This window comes from Monodelphis domestica, chromosome 2 (assembly GCF_027887165.1).
Source record: "Monodelphis domestica isolate mMonDom1 chromosome 2, mMonDom1.pri, whole genome shotgun sequence".
Taxonomy (NCBI): Eukaryota; Metazoa; Chordata; class Mammalia; order Didelphimorphia; family Didelphidae; genus Monodelphis; species Monodelphis domestica.
The window spans coordinates 481,334,503-481,351,658 of record NC_077228.1 but is presented as its reverse complement, the minus strand read 5'-3'; the positions used below and the strand labels follow the sequence as shown (position 1 = coordinate 481,351,658).

At 40.8% G+C, this 17,156-nt stretch overlaps 1 protein-coding gene and 1 long non-coding RNA gene across 2 annotated transcripts; one reads left to right on the top strand and one right to left on the bottom strand.

Moving 5' to 3' along the window:
* The first annotated feature begins 1,716 nt into the window (after window positions 1–1,716).
* Window positions 1,717–13,106, top strand: LOC100033119 (acidic mammalian chitinase-like). Its single transcript, XM_001381962.4, has 11 exons — window positions 1,717–1,741; window positions 2,618–2,647; window positions 3,952–4,153; window positions 5,101–5,157; window positions 5,910–6,075; window positions 6,701–6,825; window positions 8,079–8,202; window positions 8,296–8,478; window positions 9,716–9,832; window positions 10,546–10,687; window positions 12,916–13,106. The coding sequence occupies exons 1-11, from the start codon at window positions 1,717–1,719 to the stop codon at window positions 13,104–13,106; spliced, it is 1,362 nt and encodes a 453-aa protein (XP_001381999.2).
* Window positions 9,827–15,931, bottom strand: LOC130457507 (uncharacterized). Its single transcript, XR_008916768.1, has 3 exons — window positions 15,865–15,931; window positions 12,959–13,172; window positions 9,827–10,336 (listed from the first exon to the last, which is right to left on the bottom strand). It is a non-coding gene; the product is annotated as an uncharacterized LOC130457507 (long non-coding RNA).
* Window positions 15,932–17,156: the final 1,225 nt, after the last annotated feature.

Here is a 17,156-nt window from a genome sequence, read left to right as displayed (position 1 = left end):
CAGAGGAGTGGTAAGGGCTAGGCAATGGGGGTCAAATGACTTTCCCAGGGTCACACAGCTAGGAAGTGTCTCAGAACAGATTTGAACCTAGGACTTCCTGTCTCTGGGTTTGACTCTCAATCCACTAGGCCACCTAGCTGCCCCCTTTATAGTGTTTTAAAGTTTGTTAAGTGATTTAAAAATATTATCTCATGTTATCGTCACAACTACCCTGAGAAATAGATGTTTTATTATTTTCATTTTACAAAGGAGGAAACTGAGGCACACAGAGGTTAAATGACTTGCCCAGAGTCACACAGTAAAAGTCAAAAGCCATGATCAATGACACAAGTAAAACCCAGTGGAAATCCAGTGGAATTATGGGGAGAAGGAGGGGGAGGAGGGGAGGGAAAGAACATGTTTCATGTAACTCTGGGAAAATAGTCCAAATTAATTAATTAAATGAAAAATTTCAATTAAAAAAAAGTCAAGAGCCAAATTTGAATTCTGGGCTTTTTGACTCCATGCCCAGTGCTCTATCCACATATGAGTATTTTTCTACATTATACATAAATTTATACTGTATACGCACACATATTCCTATATCTTATGTTTATATACATATATTTATATAGTATGTGTTTATATGCATATTTATGTGTCTTTATCTACATGGGGGTAGGGATGGGAAATGGGTTCTTTTTAGGCATCCCAGGAGATAGTCATTACTGTCTGATCAGGGTCTCCCTCCTACACATCACTTCTCCTCAGGCAAACTGCTCACTCGTTCTGGGCTTCTGCTTTTTCATCTGTACAAGATGAAGCCATTGCATTGAATGACCTCAGATCTGGATCCAGGGTTCTTTCCGGCTCAGCACATGTTGTGCCTTGTGTATGATTGAAAATCTGTTACCCTAAAAAAAGAACTACATATCCCAAGAGCCCACTGACTTCCTGTCATTACGTACTTCCTGTAGACAGAGGATAAAGGGTGTGGGCTTTGGAGGCTCTCTCTCTCTGATGTAGAATCAGCATTGATGGAGGTAAGTTTGGTAGATTACAAAATGATTAACCAATCATGGGCACGTGGTCTTTATTTTGTATCTTCTTTATTCCTTGATTTCTAATGATCATTAATAAATCTCTTAAAATATATTATTTGGTCAGTCTAAGAAAGGGGGATCCTAACCCATCCCCAAATAATTCCCTGGAGGGAGGGTCTTAGGATGTCACCACAATTCCTTTAATGAAGGGAGAGGGCAGACCTCTCTGGATCTGGCCATAGGAGAATGGGAGCTTGTGGGGCATCTTGAATGGAATTACAACTATAGAACAGGCTGTGGGCAACTAAGTGGCTGGACCCAAAGGTGGGAAGACTTGAGTTTAAATCTGGTCTCAGACACTATTTAGCTTAGTGACCCAAAGCAAGTCACTTAACCCTGTTTGCCGCAGTTTCCTCCTCTGTAAAATGAGTCGGAGAGGGAAATATCACGCCATTCTAGTGTCTCTGCCAAGAAAACCCCAAATGAGATCACGAAGACTTGGACATGACTGAAACAACAGAATAACCACCCCCAAGAACAGGCTGAGTCCTAGCCTCTTGGGAACAGAACAAATGTGCGTTGTAGTTCCTGGGTGTCCACAGCTGTTGGCCTTCCACCGTGATAAGGTCCCCTTTCTCCACCTATATAGAAGGCTCCAGGAAACGTGGGACTATGGGCTGGGGCCAAAGAGCAAATGGGAAAGATGCTGCTCTGGTCTGGTAAGTCACTCAAGTCCCTAAATGATTCCTTTCCTCCCCTTTGACTGGAGCAAATAGAAGATGGCCCATTCTGCTGTTCTGCTCCATCGGTAAAGGAGAGTGGACTGCATTGGGCTGGAGACGAGTCTTCCACCCTTAGCTCCTGGCTCATGAGCTTTGGGGCTCCGTCTCTCACGCACGGCTTCAAGGCCAAGAAAGGGTTTGCTGTACCAACAGCAGTGTGTTAAGATCTGGCAGCGCCTTAACCTAAAAGCTTAAGGTGTTGATTCGAAGACTTAGGCTAGCTTGTTAATTAGCTAGTTAGAAGTGAGTAGAAGAGTTGGGCTAGTTGGGCTCCATGACTCTGGATGAGTTTTTTCATGCCTGGAGCCTTCAGATCTGTAAAAGGGAGGCAATTGTGGAGGGTCCTGCCTATAAGGGAAGTGCTTCGTAAACTGGGGAGCTCTCTCTAGTACTCCGTAAACCAAATCTAGGAGAGAGCTTGCCTACAAAGACTTATGGGTGCCCAGGATAGACAAACGTGAGAATAAATGGAAAATGTGGGGACACAGGCTGCCTCTGTGGCAGGGTATTTGAGGGTGGGAAAGGATTCCTAGTAACAAGTAGAGAGTCCAGAATGAGCATCATTTATGCAGGAGGAACTGACAGATGGACTTTTACACTGGGCTGAGTTGAAATGGAAAGAGAGTGGGTCTATTCCATGTATGAGGGGAAGCCCATGGCCACCCCAGACAGGACAGGTAGAAGACAATTTGGATCACATCACTTTGGAAAACTTATGTGGAAATTTTTTTTATGTGTAATTAGTAAAATAAAATATCTTCATAATAAAAAAGAAAGCAAGCAGACTGTCACGGTTTTCCCTTTATTCAGCAGGTCTGGTCTTGCTGCTGCAGCTGCAGCTTGGTAAGTAGGGTAACTTCCTTCCCACCTCCCATAGTCACCAGTCAGCTTGTGGGGGGATGGGCAAACCATGGGTGCTGGGCTCCCTGAGTTCCTGCTGGGGCTGCAGGAAGGGATAGTCTACATATTCCCGTTAATGCTCACCCAAGTCATTATGAACAACTCATCCATAATCCTGTCTCTGATGAGGGATGGATGGATGGGTTAGACGATCTCTATAAGGTCTTTTATAATTCCAATTTGTATGAGCTTCTTTCTTTGTCCCCTCCCCCCAGTCCCTATGGAGGGTAGTTTGGACGGTTAGAGGGGTTTCTTTAAGAAGGTACCCATTAAAAAAAGAAACCCCTTCTTGGTTACCACTTGTACCCTTAAGCCTGAATCGCCTTCTAATAAACATAGACTGTATCCTTAAAAAATAAAAAAAAGAAGGTACCCATTGGGAGAGATGCACCTGAGTGACTTATTCTGTCTCCATGGACTTAGTATATCTTCTTGAGGAAGGGGTAGATAATGAGAAGAATGCTAGTGAGGTTGGGGGTGGGGTCAGTCTCTTTAAAAATAAAACAACAAAAAAACCTTACCCTCTGTCTTAGAGTTCCAGGACAGAAGAGCATCAAAGGTTAGGCAATGGGGGTTAAGTGACTTGCCCAGGGTCACATAGCCAGGAAGTGTCTCTGAGGCCAGATTTAGGGGGGTCTGTCTTTATGATGACATGATAGTTGGATGTAGGGAGCAAAGGATCCAAGAAGGCAATGGCTATATCCTATACCTGTCACCCAATCCCACCCCACTCTTGGTCAACAGGAGATCAGGTCCAGGTCAAATCTCAGCTGTTACTCATTTGACTTGAGGAGGAGGACAATGTAAAGAGTTCTTGACTTAGACACCTAGGTCACGAACTCCACTCCCATCTCTGCCACCTGTGTGACTTTGGACAAGTTACTTAAACTCTGAACCTCAGTTTCCTCATCTGTAAAGTGAGAGGATTGGATTAAATAGCCTCCGAAGATCACCACAAAAGAGACCACTGAAAATTTCAGCAAGCTGTTGATTTTGGAGCTATACTTCACTAAATGTTGTTCTCTTGAGAGATGAACATTTCTGGACTAATGCCCAAAGCCTAAATCTGTGATTCTGTGTGTGATTGGGGAGAGATTAGGTGATTCCCAAATTTCCTTCCCATTCTAATTCCTATGTGCCTAAATCGGAGCCCTTCTTAAGCTGGGAATCTGGGGGTCTGCTTTCTAGAAAGTACTCCCTGAGAAGGAGGCCCTGGAGTCATGCTTTCTGCTCTTCCTCTTCACCAGGTGCAACCTTCAAGCTCGTGTGTTATTTTACTAACTGGTCCCAGTACCGACCAGACCCTGCCAAGTATATGCCCGAGAATGTGGACCCATGTATGTGCACCCACCTCATCTACGCCTTTGCCACCATGAGCAACAACAAGATTGCCCCCTATGAGTGGAATGATGACGTTCTCTACCCAAGATTCCAGGCCTTGAAACAGCAGTCAGTAGCCAGCTTCTAGATCAGATGGGGAAAGGACTGAGGAGTGGAGGAGGGTGGAGAGGGCACGCTGTGGGAAGTCTGAACCCCCAATCTGTTCTTTGAGGCTGTATCCTGGGTCGGTGTGGATGAAATGAAGAAGATTAATGTCAGAGAATGGGAGGCTGAAAGCATCAGGTCAGGGAACTCCAAAACCTGGGTGATGTGGGCTAAACAATCGTCTTTTTCTTCAATAACAGGTTGACCTTATCTGAATTATCTGAATCTTTTCTTCAGGCCACCATTTTGCTTATGTAGCCACACAGCACTGAAACCCCAGCTATGGATCATTGCAAATGTTGCTTCTCACCTAGGTCACCTCCAAGGCTGCTGGAGATTGTAATGACAGCAAAGTCCAACAAAACAGACAGGATAGAAGAGTCAATGACTCCTAATCTAGCCCTGTGGCTGGGCATTATCTTGAGAAGCCATCTGTATTGGTGGGCATAGAGAAGGAGGAGTCAAATCCATGTGGGAAGCCCCTTCCTCCTTTTCCTGATTTAAAAAAGGAACTAAATCCTGTTATAATTTGGATCCCCCCCAAAAAGAAAAAAAAGTGTTTCTGAGACATCTACTGATGTCTGATTGAGTCCCCCGAGTTTGTTCCTGGACTAGAAGAGTGTAAATGCTTTTATTAAGGTAGATGCACATTTGTGGTGGCAGAATCAGAAATATTCTCTCTCTACCCCCCAAATCCTTTCCCCACTCACTTTGGTAGTGTGATTTAGTGGGCTAAGAACTCCAGGAATGGATGTTCCAATCTGAGGTTTAGCCATTGATAGGGAAGGCTGGACATCTCTCTTGGATCCTTTCTCTTCCCACCAGAAGTCTGAGATGTGCTAGTAGGCAGCTTCCAGGACAATTTTCTGGGGATGACTGACTTCTGCTACCTCTCTGTTCTTTTTCCTCAGCAACGAGAACCTGGTCACGCTCCTGGCTATTGGTGGGTGGAACTTTGGCACTCAGAAGTGAGAACCTTTCCTGTTTCAGAATGGGAAAATGGGGAATGGGGAGGGAGGCAGGCTCAGCTTTGATGTTTCAAGATGATGAACCCAAGGATAATGAGGATCCAAAGAGGACAGTGAATGAGATAGAACAGAAGAGGGGAAATCAGGATGTTATTCCTGGAATGGCAAAAACAGTGGACTTATAAAAGGGATGGATAGCCATTATATTGGATGTTTTACTTGCTTAATTCCAAGGAACTCTATTGGTCCTTTCCATCTCTCTAAAAGGCAGTGTGGTGTAGTGGCAGGAGTCCTGGAGCTGGGATCAGGAGATGAGTTGAACTAGAGCTCAAATACTTACTAGCTGTGTGACTGTAGGCAACTTGCTTAACTTCTCTGATGAAATCTCTCAGTTTTCCAATGAGAAAAATATTGGGGAGTTATAATACTTGTGTTACCCCACAGGGCTTTGGGGAGGAAAGAACTTTGCTTATAGAAATGTGAATTAGTAGTATGATTTATGGTGCCTATTTAAGTAGTCTTCCCCTGAGCTTGGTCCAGATGAGAAAAAGAAGCATAATGACCATATCCTGGACTGAGAATTCTGGGAGATCTAGGTCCTGGTCTCAGCTTTGCCATTAACCATTAACCCCTGAGAAAATCTCTTTTCCTCCTGGACCTCAGGTTTCTCAGTCATATAAGAAGGGGGTTGGATGAGATGGTTTCTAAGATCCCTTCGAGCTCCATGATTCGATGACTCTCTTTCTTTCTAGGTTCACCACCATGGTGGCCACAGCTGGCAACCGTAAGATCTTCATTGACTCTGTGATTGAATATCTCCGGCAGTATGGTTTTGATGGAATTGACCTGGACTTTGAGTACCCAGGATCCCGGGGCAGTCCTCCTGAGGATAAGCAGCGCTTCACTATTCTGATTGAGGTAACAATTGTATGACCCCTTGCACGATTTGAGCCCCTTACATCCCCCTTTGCCCCTGAGCCCTATGGCCAAATGAAAGCAGAAACCTGGAGGCAATTATCCAGAAAATTCAGATCCTAAAGCTGAGCTTACATCATCAGGTCAAGAAGAGAACAAACATCCTGACCACCTAAATGTGTACATGAACCATCCATGCGCCCATGAATTACCCAGAAAGACATCACGTATGGAAAGTGTGTGTGAATCTTAAAATGCTATAAAAATATTGGCTCTTATTGTCATTGCCAAAGAGATGGACTTAAAAGTCAGGATAAAAACCCAGGTTTTAATCCAGTTACTGGTACTTAGTAGCTGTGTGTTCTTGGGCAAATTATTTATCCTCCCTGAGCTGTAGTTACCTCATGTAAAATGGAGTCCCTATTTTATCAAGTCGTTGTAAGGACCCAATGAGCTAATATGTATATTTTGAAATTTGAAAACCTTAGAATGCTTTGTAAATGTCAACTATTATTATTACCTAGAAGGCTGTTTTCTATAAAATAACACTCTACTTCAAATCCAACTTGGGGAAATCTCCATTTGTACAAGAATATCAATCATCACAATCATCATGTTTTCTCTCCAGGAAATGTTAGCAGCTTTTGAGGCTGAAGCCCAAGCCACAAACAGACCCCGACTGCTTATCTCAGCAGCTGTGTCTGCTGGCAAAGGGACCATTGATGCTGGCTACGAGATTGCCAAGATTGGAGCGTGAGTTGGGCATAGAAGAACAAATGGGGCATGAATTTGATCTCCTTGGCCTGTCCATCACAGGGCACTGACAAACTCAACCACACTAGTGCAATGAACATATCAACAACTAGGTCCTGATTTGTATAAACAATGCATCCTGTTTATTGGCCCCGTTATTTGAATTCACATTGCATATTTCAACTGGGCTAGAACCAGTGACCATATTTTACATTTATAGTTTTGACTAGCATTATTTTAAATACAAGTGATCACTTTCCAGGATTCATTAATTGCACTAATTAGTGCCTAGTTATACTTGTTTACTATGTGTAAGGCTTGGGGCCAAATATTTAGGACAAAAATTCTAGTTCTGTGTAAATCTTCCTTCCTTCCTTCCTTCCTTCCTTCCTTCCTTCCTTCCTTCCTTCCTTCCTTCCTTCCTTCCTTCCTTCCTTCCTTCCTTCCTTCCTTCCTTCCTTCCTTCCTTCCTTCCTTCCTTCCTTCCTTCTTCCTTCCTTCCTTCCTTCCTTCCTTCTTCCTTCCTTCCTTCCTTCCTTCCTTCCTTCCTTCCTTCCTTCCTTCCTTCCTTCCTTCCTTCCTTCCTTCCTTCCTTCCTTCCTTCCTTCCTTCCTTCCTTCCTTCCTTCCTTCCTTCCTTCCTTCCTTCCTTCCTTCCTTCCTTCCCTTCCTCCTTTTTAGATGTGGAGGCCTAGTGTTTTTCGTCACGCTCCATTTTAAACCCACCTTTAAAACATGCTTGAGCCTCGCTCCCCACTTTTACTATGTTGTTGAACTAGCTGAGAGGTATGACTTTCCAGCTGTTAATAGCTGTTCCCAATTCCATCAGCATCTGTGTTTCAATGACTACTTGAAAACACAAGAATTAGCTTGGACTCTCTCTAGACCATTCAGTCCAGAGGGTTAATAATGTAACAGAGGTATATGCTGTTATAAAAGGCAAATTTACACTAAATTTAGAAAGTGATTTCTAATGATTACAACTATCTTAGAATGGAATGGGCGTCTTCCTCTTCACTAAAGGTCTTCAGGGAAAGACTGAATGATCGTGTGTTAAGTGTTAGACTGGTTGATACCCATTATATTCATGTTTGGAAAAAGCAGAAACTGGGCATCTATGTGTCCTATATAGCCATGAGGAAACTTACATGGGAAGGGACAGAGAACTAGATAATCATTAAGGTCCTTTTTAGTGCCAAGATTTGATGCAATTATACAACCACAAGTAATATTTTCAGTACTCATGTTTGCCAGACTCCTGGACTTCATCAGTGTGATGACCTATGACTTCCATGGCGGCTGGGACACAGTCACAGGACATAACAGCCCCCTGTATCAGGGCTCTACTGACCACGGTGACTTTATCTACTTCAACAGTGTAAGACTTGAAGTTGACCATGTTTCTCCTTCCGGGAGGGAGGGGAAAGGTGAGGTAACTTATTCCTGAGCCTTAAACTGGATGTTCTTACAGGCATTTGCCATGAAATACTGGAGAGACAATGGGGTCCCTGCAGAAAAACTCATCATGGGGTTCCCCACCTATGGACGTACCATGAGGCTCACTTCCTCTGATGTGTCTGTGGGGGCCCCAGCCTCAGGAGCAGGCTCTGTGGGGCCCTATACCCGGGAAGCTGGATTCTGGGCCTATTATGAGGTAATTTCCCAAGGGAAAGTCTAGGTTAGATAATATAATGGATTCAAGTGACACAGATCTTATTTCCCTATATTCCTTCTGGTTCTACTGTCTTGACTCCCCAAAAATGGGAAGGGGAAGGTTCTAGATCATCTTTGGAAATGGAGGGATTGCACCAACCTGACTTGCCTTTAACAGGAGCTTGAGTTGAAATTCTAAGCCCTTATGGGAAAATAACTGAAAAATCTTCCAATAATTCTCTTTCTTTTTGTTAGTCACATCATCAAAGGGCCTCCAGGCAGAAGAACTCCCTCCTTTCCTCAGCTTCCCTTTGCTAAAACGATGAGGGAAAAATTATGTTCATTCAAGAACTGGTCAGAGTAGCAAAGTTAGTCTGGAATTTTTCTGTGTGAGAGGTGTAAAGGGGTAGATGATCACTGGCTGAACATATTTTTTAAAATTTAATTTTACTGATTAATTAAGAAAAATGTTCCATGGTTACATGATTGATGTTCTTTCCCTCCCCTCCTCACACCCCTGTCCCATAGCCAATGAGCAATTCCACTGGGTTTTACATATGTCATTGATCAAGACCTATTTTCATATTATTAATATTTGCGCTAGGGTGATCATTAGAATCTACATCCCCAATCATATCCCCATTAACTCATAGGATCAAGCAGTTGTTTTTCTTCTGTGTTTCTGCTCCCACAGTTCTTCCTCTGGATGTACACACATTTAAAAAAAATCTTTATCTTCTGTAGAATCAATACTCAGTATTGATTCCAAAACAGAAGAGCAGTAAGAACTAAGCAGTGGGCATTAAGTGTAACATAGGGTAACACAGCTGGTAAGTGTCTGAAAGTCACATTCAAACCCAGGATTTCCCATCTTCAGGCATAGCTGCACACATTTGGGGGGGGGGGAGAGAAAGAGAGAGAGAGTGAGAGAGACAGAGACAGAGACAGAGAGATATTGAGAGATGGAGAGAGAGATTGAGAGAGAGATTAGTGGGTTAGAGGTTAGTATTTTTTACTAACAGCTGCCCTTTAGCTGTTGATTTATAAATTGAGAGAATGTAAATTTGCCATTCTCTTACTTGGGTGCTTCATGTATCCATCTAGAATGACCTTTATCCTCTCATGGTGGTAAGAGAATCCAAAATAGCCACTGATTGCCCATGCGTTTCCCCTGGATTCAAGGGACTCCATGGCTCTAGGCTAACTGCAGGAATTGCTAACTTGGACTCTCTGGTTAGATCTGCACCTTCTTACCTGAAGCGACCACAGCATGGATTGAAGACCAGAAGGTTCCTTATGCTTACAAGGGAAATGAGTGGGTTGGATATGACAACATTGAGAGCTATAAGCACAAGGTAAGTCATCAAGTTATGAAATTGAGTGGGGGCACTATGGGACTTAAATAATAAGGAAAAGATACAGATATAGAATCTTAGAAATGGAAAGGACACAAAAGACCATCTAGTCAAGTCTACTGTCTAGTTCATGGAATACTTGGAAAGATTTCCAGTGCAAGCAGGGATCAAAGTTAGCAGAATAATAGCACTGATTTCTTCTCTTCATTGCTTGTCCAAGTCATGTTGGTGCTAGGAATGACTTATCCTTGAATGAGTTCATTTTAAGAGAGAAAGCAGGAGCAGGAGAACGTTTCTAATAAATACACAAGTACCTGCATTGGTCATTGGTGGCTACTGTTCACAGGTGTTGTGGAAGCTTATATGGCGGTGAAAGTCAGCATATTTACTCATGCAATCACTTGCCTCAAGTCTTCCTAGGTATGCATCACAGGTTGACAGTCATTGTAGTAGTAAGCCATCAAAAGCTAGTTCTGCTTAAATAGGGAATAATTCCTGGGAGATCTGGTAGAAATAAAAAATATAGCATGGATAGTTCTATCTTTTAATATTCCCTTATTAAGTCAAGATCCTCTTGAATAGACTGTATTTATTCCCCTGAATTGACATTAAGGAGTCTCTCTTCTTGTACACCAAGATAGTTCTGGCTACATAAAGTAGTAGGTACCTTTTAAATATTGTGTTAATGGATTGATTATATGCTTGTCTTATAGGTAGAATTTCTGAAAGAAAATGGGTTTGGTGGTGCCATGGTTTGGGCCCTGGACCTTGATGATTTCTTGGGTACTTTTTGTGGTGAGGGATCCTATCCCCTCCTCTCCAACCTCAAGTCTCTGCTTGGGCTAGAAACACCAGGTAAATATGTGAAACATTCACAGGATCCCAGAATTGGAAGGGATCCTAGAGATCATCCAGTATAACTTCTCCCCACATGCATGAATTTCTCTCTGTAATAGCCCTAACAAGTGGTCCTTCCATATCTGTGGGAACAATTTAAGGAGAGTTCATTACCCCAAAAGGTGACGATACTGGTTTTGGACAACTCTATTTGTTAGCAACTGAACTGAACCCCAGATTCCAGATGGAATCTGACCTTGTGAAGACTACAGTAGGATATCTCCTTCCTTGATCTAAGCATAAAACTCATTTTGAAATAGTGTGGTGTTTCATTCCTCTTCTTAACCCCTTACTTTCTGTCTTAGTGACAACTCTAAGACAGAAGGACAAGGGCTAGGCAAATGGAGTTTAAGTGACTTGTCCATGGTCACACAGCTAGGAAGTGTCTGAGGCCAGATTTGAACCAAAGTCCTCCCAACATCATTCTTAGTTCTCTATCTAATGAGCCACCTACCTGTACCTTCTTTATTCGTTTTTTAATATCTATTTTATTTATTTATTTATTTATTTATTAAATTTTTAATTAAATTAAAATTAAAATTTAATTAAATTAATTTAAATTAAATATTTATTAAATACCATATGGATATGAGGGCAGCTAAATGGTACCATAGTGTGTAGAGCACCAGGCCTCAAATCAAGAAGACTCATTTTCCTGAGGGGGTCTGTGAAGTCAAAACTATTTTCCTAATAATACTAATGCATTTTAATTTCTAATATAGCAATATAGTTTTAACTCAGACAAATAAAAGCTCTTAGAGAAGGGATCTTTAATAATTTTTAAGAATGTAAAAGGATCAGATAGTTCTTTCTTTAAAAGAGCTCACATTCTAATAGATATGGAAATGCCCATTCAGGCATGCTTATATGTGCAAGGCACTGTGCAAGGTGCTGGGAAAACAAGGGGGAAAAGTCCCCATGAAGAAAGAAGTCCCACCAAACCAAAGTCATCAGTGCTGTCATGGAACCTTCATTCTGTTGGAATGCAGTTTATGGATACTTCTCTTTGCTAGTTAAGAACAGTCACTGCTTACCTAACTCACCTTTGCAATTAAAAAAAAATCTGACCTTTGGGAGCTCCCAGTGAGGAAACCACCTCTTCCAAAGCAGAGAAGCGTCTATACTGTCATCTAGTTTTAGAGAGCTGCTTAGATCACAGAGAAATTCATTGGCTTTTCCAGTGTCATCCAACCAGTGCGTCAGAAGTAGAATTTGATCTCAGATCTTTTTGACTTGGAGCCAACTTTCTATCCATCAAATCAGGTTATAACAAATACTAAATAATAATAATAATTGGGGCAGCTAGATGGTTCAGTGTATTGAGAGCCAAGCCTAGAGATGGGAGGTTCTGGATTAAAATTTGACCTCAGACACCTCCTAGCTGTGTAACCCTGGACAAGTCACAACTTCCATTGCCTAACCTTTACTGCTCTTCTGTCTTGGAATCAATAGACAGTTAAAAAAATAATTAAAACAACAGACATTTATGTCATTTTAAGATTGATAAAGTATTTTACAAATGTTATTTCATTTGAGCCTCATATTAATGCTGCAAGGTAGGAATGATTATTATTTCTATCTTACAGATGAAAGGACTAAGGCTCAGAGAGTTTCCTTGCCCAGTGTCACACAATAAGTCTGTCTAAGAAGACACTTGAACCCAAAGCTTGCTGGCTTTAAGTTTGGTGACCAGTCCACTATCCCTATAGTTCTTAAATTTTTTTTTTATCTCAAGACTCTTTAAATTCTTTTTTTAAAAGTTAATTTATCTAGTCAAGGACTCAGGACCCACTGCCAAAGAACTTTTAGTTCTGTGGACTATATCTATATTTGCCATATTAGAAATTAAAATGCATCAGTGTTATTATGAGAACAGTTTTGATTTCACTGACCCTCTAAAAGCCTTATGGACCACACTTAGATAACTATTATACCATGCAATATTGCCTCTACAAATCCATAATGTGTGTGTGTGTCTCCTTCCCAGAGAGTAAAATGAATGAAATAAACATGTTACTCCACTTAGAAAAAGGACTAAGTGGTTATCTGCAAGGCTGGTCATTTCCCCCAGAGTAGGATCCTGTCCAGCAGCAACACTGAGATGACTCTCCAGCGCTATGTCAGTGATGGTCTCCTAAAGGACTTCTTGGATGGTCCCTAAGGGTTTCTCCTTTTTTGCTGTCTAGGCTGTGTTACGCCAGACCCTCCTAAGCCAACACCGCCCAGTACCTTCTGTGAGGGCAAAGCTGATGGAATCTATGCTGATCCAGATGATCCATCTAGGTTTTTTGAGTGTGCCCATGGTAATACGGTGGCCAAAAGATGTGCCGATGGCCTTGTATTTAATGAGAGCTGCAAATGCTGCGATTGGCCTTGAAAGAGACGGACAAGACACCAAGGCTATATTGGGTCTTTGTGGGAATTGTGCCTCTTCAATAAATACCTGAAACAAACACATGGTATATATTTTTTAATTACATAGAATTAAACCTGAGTTCCCAGACCCATTTTCTCTCTAGGGAAATATTTTAGGTAATAGCAGAAGCAACAACCACTCCCACCTCTATAGCATATTAAGATATCAAAACACTTTCTTCATAAAAAAATCTGTGTTAAGTAGTAAGTGTATTAGCACACTTTTTACAGATGATCAAATTAGGACTCAAAAAAACCCAGAGCCCTAATTCTAGCACCTCGGGAAAATTCAGTTGTGGGAGACAGACCTATGGGATAGAAAAATATTCATTAAAGCACCTACTAAGCACGCTGACCTCAAATCGAAAAAGGAGTTAGTTACTATGAAAGTGCTCACATTCTCATGATGGGAGATGACATATGAGAGGAAGGTACAGTCATCCTGAGAGTGGATGGAAAAGCTAGATGGTCCTTAGTATTGGGAATACATGGGAGTGGGTGGTCTTGAGGAGCAGTGGCAAGGTAGATGGACCTTGTCCAGTAAGTATTGGGAAGGAGGCAGGAGGTCTGAAAGTCTAAGCAGAATGGAATTCTGAACTACTTTAGGTAGATAAGGGGAGGTGGGTCCAGCATTTAGTAGAAACTGGGCAGTGTGGTTTGGGGAAGGGTAGGGGAAGAGTTCTCCAGAACTATACCTTCTGGGCCCTAAAGATACTTGCTGGCACACCTAGGGAGCCACGTTGGGACTTAAGGCCCTGTGGGAGAACAAACATTGTCCTGTAGTGGCAGAGAGGAGGTGGACAGAGAAATCAGGTTGCACAACCCTTGGACAAAGAGTTGAGGTCATTAAGACAACATTGCAGTTTTTCAAAGGTTAAACAGTCTTCTTTCTTCTTCCTAATGAGGCAGCATGGGTTCAAATGCTTTCTCTGATGCACTTACTACATTTTGGGCAAATGATGTTGAACAAGTCAATATGGGGGCTCAGTTTCCTCATTGGTAGAATGAGTGATTGGAGTACGTGACTGGGAGATCTTGAGGTGCTAGGTCTGTGATACTGTTCAATTCTAGGCTCATATATACCTCTTTTTTACATAAATTGATGTGTTCTTATTCAGGCTTTATAATGATTAAGCCTATTTATACATCCAACTATATACCATATAAGTATTCTGGACAATAGACATTCTTCATCCACTTGTTTTTTTTCTGTGCAGTGAGATATACCAAAGTCTTTAGATATGTTGGATCTAAGTGTTTCAGGCTTAAAGTAGTCATCACAGTATCATCCACAAAGAGGAACACATAGGATCACCCCATTATCAATAGGAATTCCTCTTCAACCTTAAACTCTGTTCTGGATTTCCTACAATCCAATGACATTAACATCTTTTGTTATACTACACCTACCTATTCTATGCCATTCCTTCTTTTAATAATCAAAGAATCATTGAACAAACTTATCTCTGTTACATCTTTCAAATAATATATGATTTTGACATATGTATGAACGATCCTGGTTGAAGGAGAGCCTTTAAAAAGGTGTTTTGATTTGATAAATCAACTCTTTTTTCATAATTAAACAAATAACCATTGTTTGGGGGTATTGTATTCTTTACATCTTTCATTTCATTTATGTAATAGTAAATGTGGTCTTGCAAGAAACTTTGCTTGAGGAAATCTAATCTATCCTTTCTAATATCTTTTTCTCCTAAAAATTTCCCTTGACTGTATAGATTATTTTTCATAAAAGTTTTATAGAGCAGAGAAAGTAGGTTAGTGGGTTGGGCATTAGTGGTGTCCTTTCAATTGCTTTAGGTGAGGAGCAAAAAAACCAGAAGAGATTTCCCTCCCTCATCTTAACAACTACTGTTCTGCAACTTATAATGTTAAAGAATTGCCTGTAACATTGAGAAGTTAAGTGACTTTTAGGGTTAAGCAGACAATTCTTGTCAGAGGGGAGACTTGAACACTTACAACTTCAAGGTCAGATCTCTAGCTATCATTAACCACTGCCCTTTATGAGGCAATACTACTGTAAGGGTTAGTTGGTAGGAGTTTGACAGAAGTGAGGAGAGCAACTTGATAAAACACTTAGTTTAATTTGAGAAGTACTGATAGAAAATAGAAAGGAGGAAAGAGAGATTATTACTCTAATACCTTGTGACTATACCTAAATTCCTAATCCTAACTAAAATTTCTAAAAAACCCTATTCTGCCCTCAAGGATAGGTTCTTCTGCCTGGGCAGATCAGACCTAAACTACCTACACTGCCTAAATTGATTCACTACCTACCTATCTATACTAATAACTAAATAACAAATAACTTATGACCTCCTTAAATTAATTTCTCTATCCCATCTGTCAGCATTTACTATGTGTATAATGTGGATCAAATTTTTTATTCTCTTAGGAGAGAGGGAAGGAAGGAAGGAAGAGGAGTGAATGTGGAGGTCAAAATTTTAGAAAATGAATATTAGAAATTATTTTTGCATATAATTAGAAGAAAATAGAATATTATTGGGAAAAAATTAAAAAGGGTGTGGGGGGGAAGAAAATGAGAAGGATTCTTAAACTTTATTTTGTATCACAGGCCCCTTTGGTACTTTGGTGAAACTGATGGACCTCTTCTCAGAATAATGTTTTAAACTGTATAAAATAAAATACATAGGATTGCAAAGGAAATCAATGATATTTTTAATTGAGAAACCCAAACTGACCTCCTGCTTCCTCCAGGTCCAGAAGTAAAAGCCCCTCAACTGTTAACTGATCCCTTCCTTATATATATTGTCTCCTAGGTAACGGAATCTTCAGCTCTGGCTAACTCTCACAGAAGCCTGTCCTTCTGCTCTCTTCCCCACCTCTTAAAGAGACAGAGGGAGAGATTAAGAAACTCCTTTTAACACTACCCATAATCTCCCACCATTCTTATACTGAACTTTATGGTCAACTTATATTGAGTTTATGTTCTGTCACTGTTGCTCTTAATGTCATATCTTTCCACTTGACAAATTGTTCAAAACCAGGGTAGTTTTTAGGCTCTTTGAGTCCTCTTGTTTTATTAAGTGACTTACACCAGGTAAATTTCTGTAGAAAATTATTATATTCTATTTCATTCACATACAATAATTTGTTCAGTCACTCCCCCAAATGATGGTTATCCCTTAATTTCCAATTGCTTTTTTGTCACCATAAAACCTTCTGCTATAACTATTTTTGATATTTAGAATCTTTTCTTTTTTCTTTGATTTCTTCAGGGTATAGGATTGGGTTAAAGGTCAAATATAGTTTAGTAATTTGGGGGGCATAGTTCCAAATTCCTTTCCAGAGTGATTGGATAAATTCATATCTCTATCAACAGTGCATTAATATGCCTGGTCCCTCCTAGCCCTCCAATAATTATCATTTCCCTTTTTTTGTTAGCTTTGTTAATCTGACTGGTAGGGGGGTAAAGTTGCTTTAGTTTGCATTTTTCTAGTTAGTGATTTGGAGAATTTTTTCCAATAAACTTTGTATTAATTTTTTAAAAAAATATTATTTAAGTAGTCAATTTAGAACATTATTCCTTGGTTACAAGAATAATATTCTTGTCCTCCCCCTTCCCCTTCCTGTAGCTGATGTGCAATTCTACTGGGTTTTACATGTGTCCTTGATCAAAACCCATTTTCATGTTGTTGATGTTTGCATTAGGATGATCATTTAGAGTCTATATCCCCAGTCTTATCCCCTCAACCCATGTAATCAAGCAGTTGTTTTTCTTCTGTGCTTCTGCTCCCACAGTTTTTCCTCTGAATGTGGATAGTGTCCTTTCTCATAGATACCTCTGAGTTGTTCAGGATCACTGAATTGCCACTAATGGAGAAATCCATTACATTCGATTGTACCAGTGTAGCAGTCTCTGTGTGCAATGTTCTCCTGGTTCTGCTCCTTTCACTCTGCATCACTTCCTGGAGGTTGTTCCAGTTCACATGGAATTCCTCCAGTTAATTATTCCTTTGAGCACAATAGTATT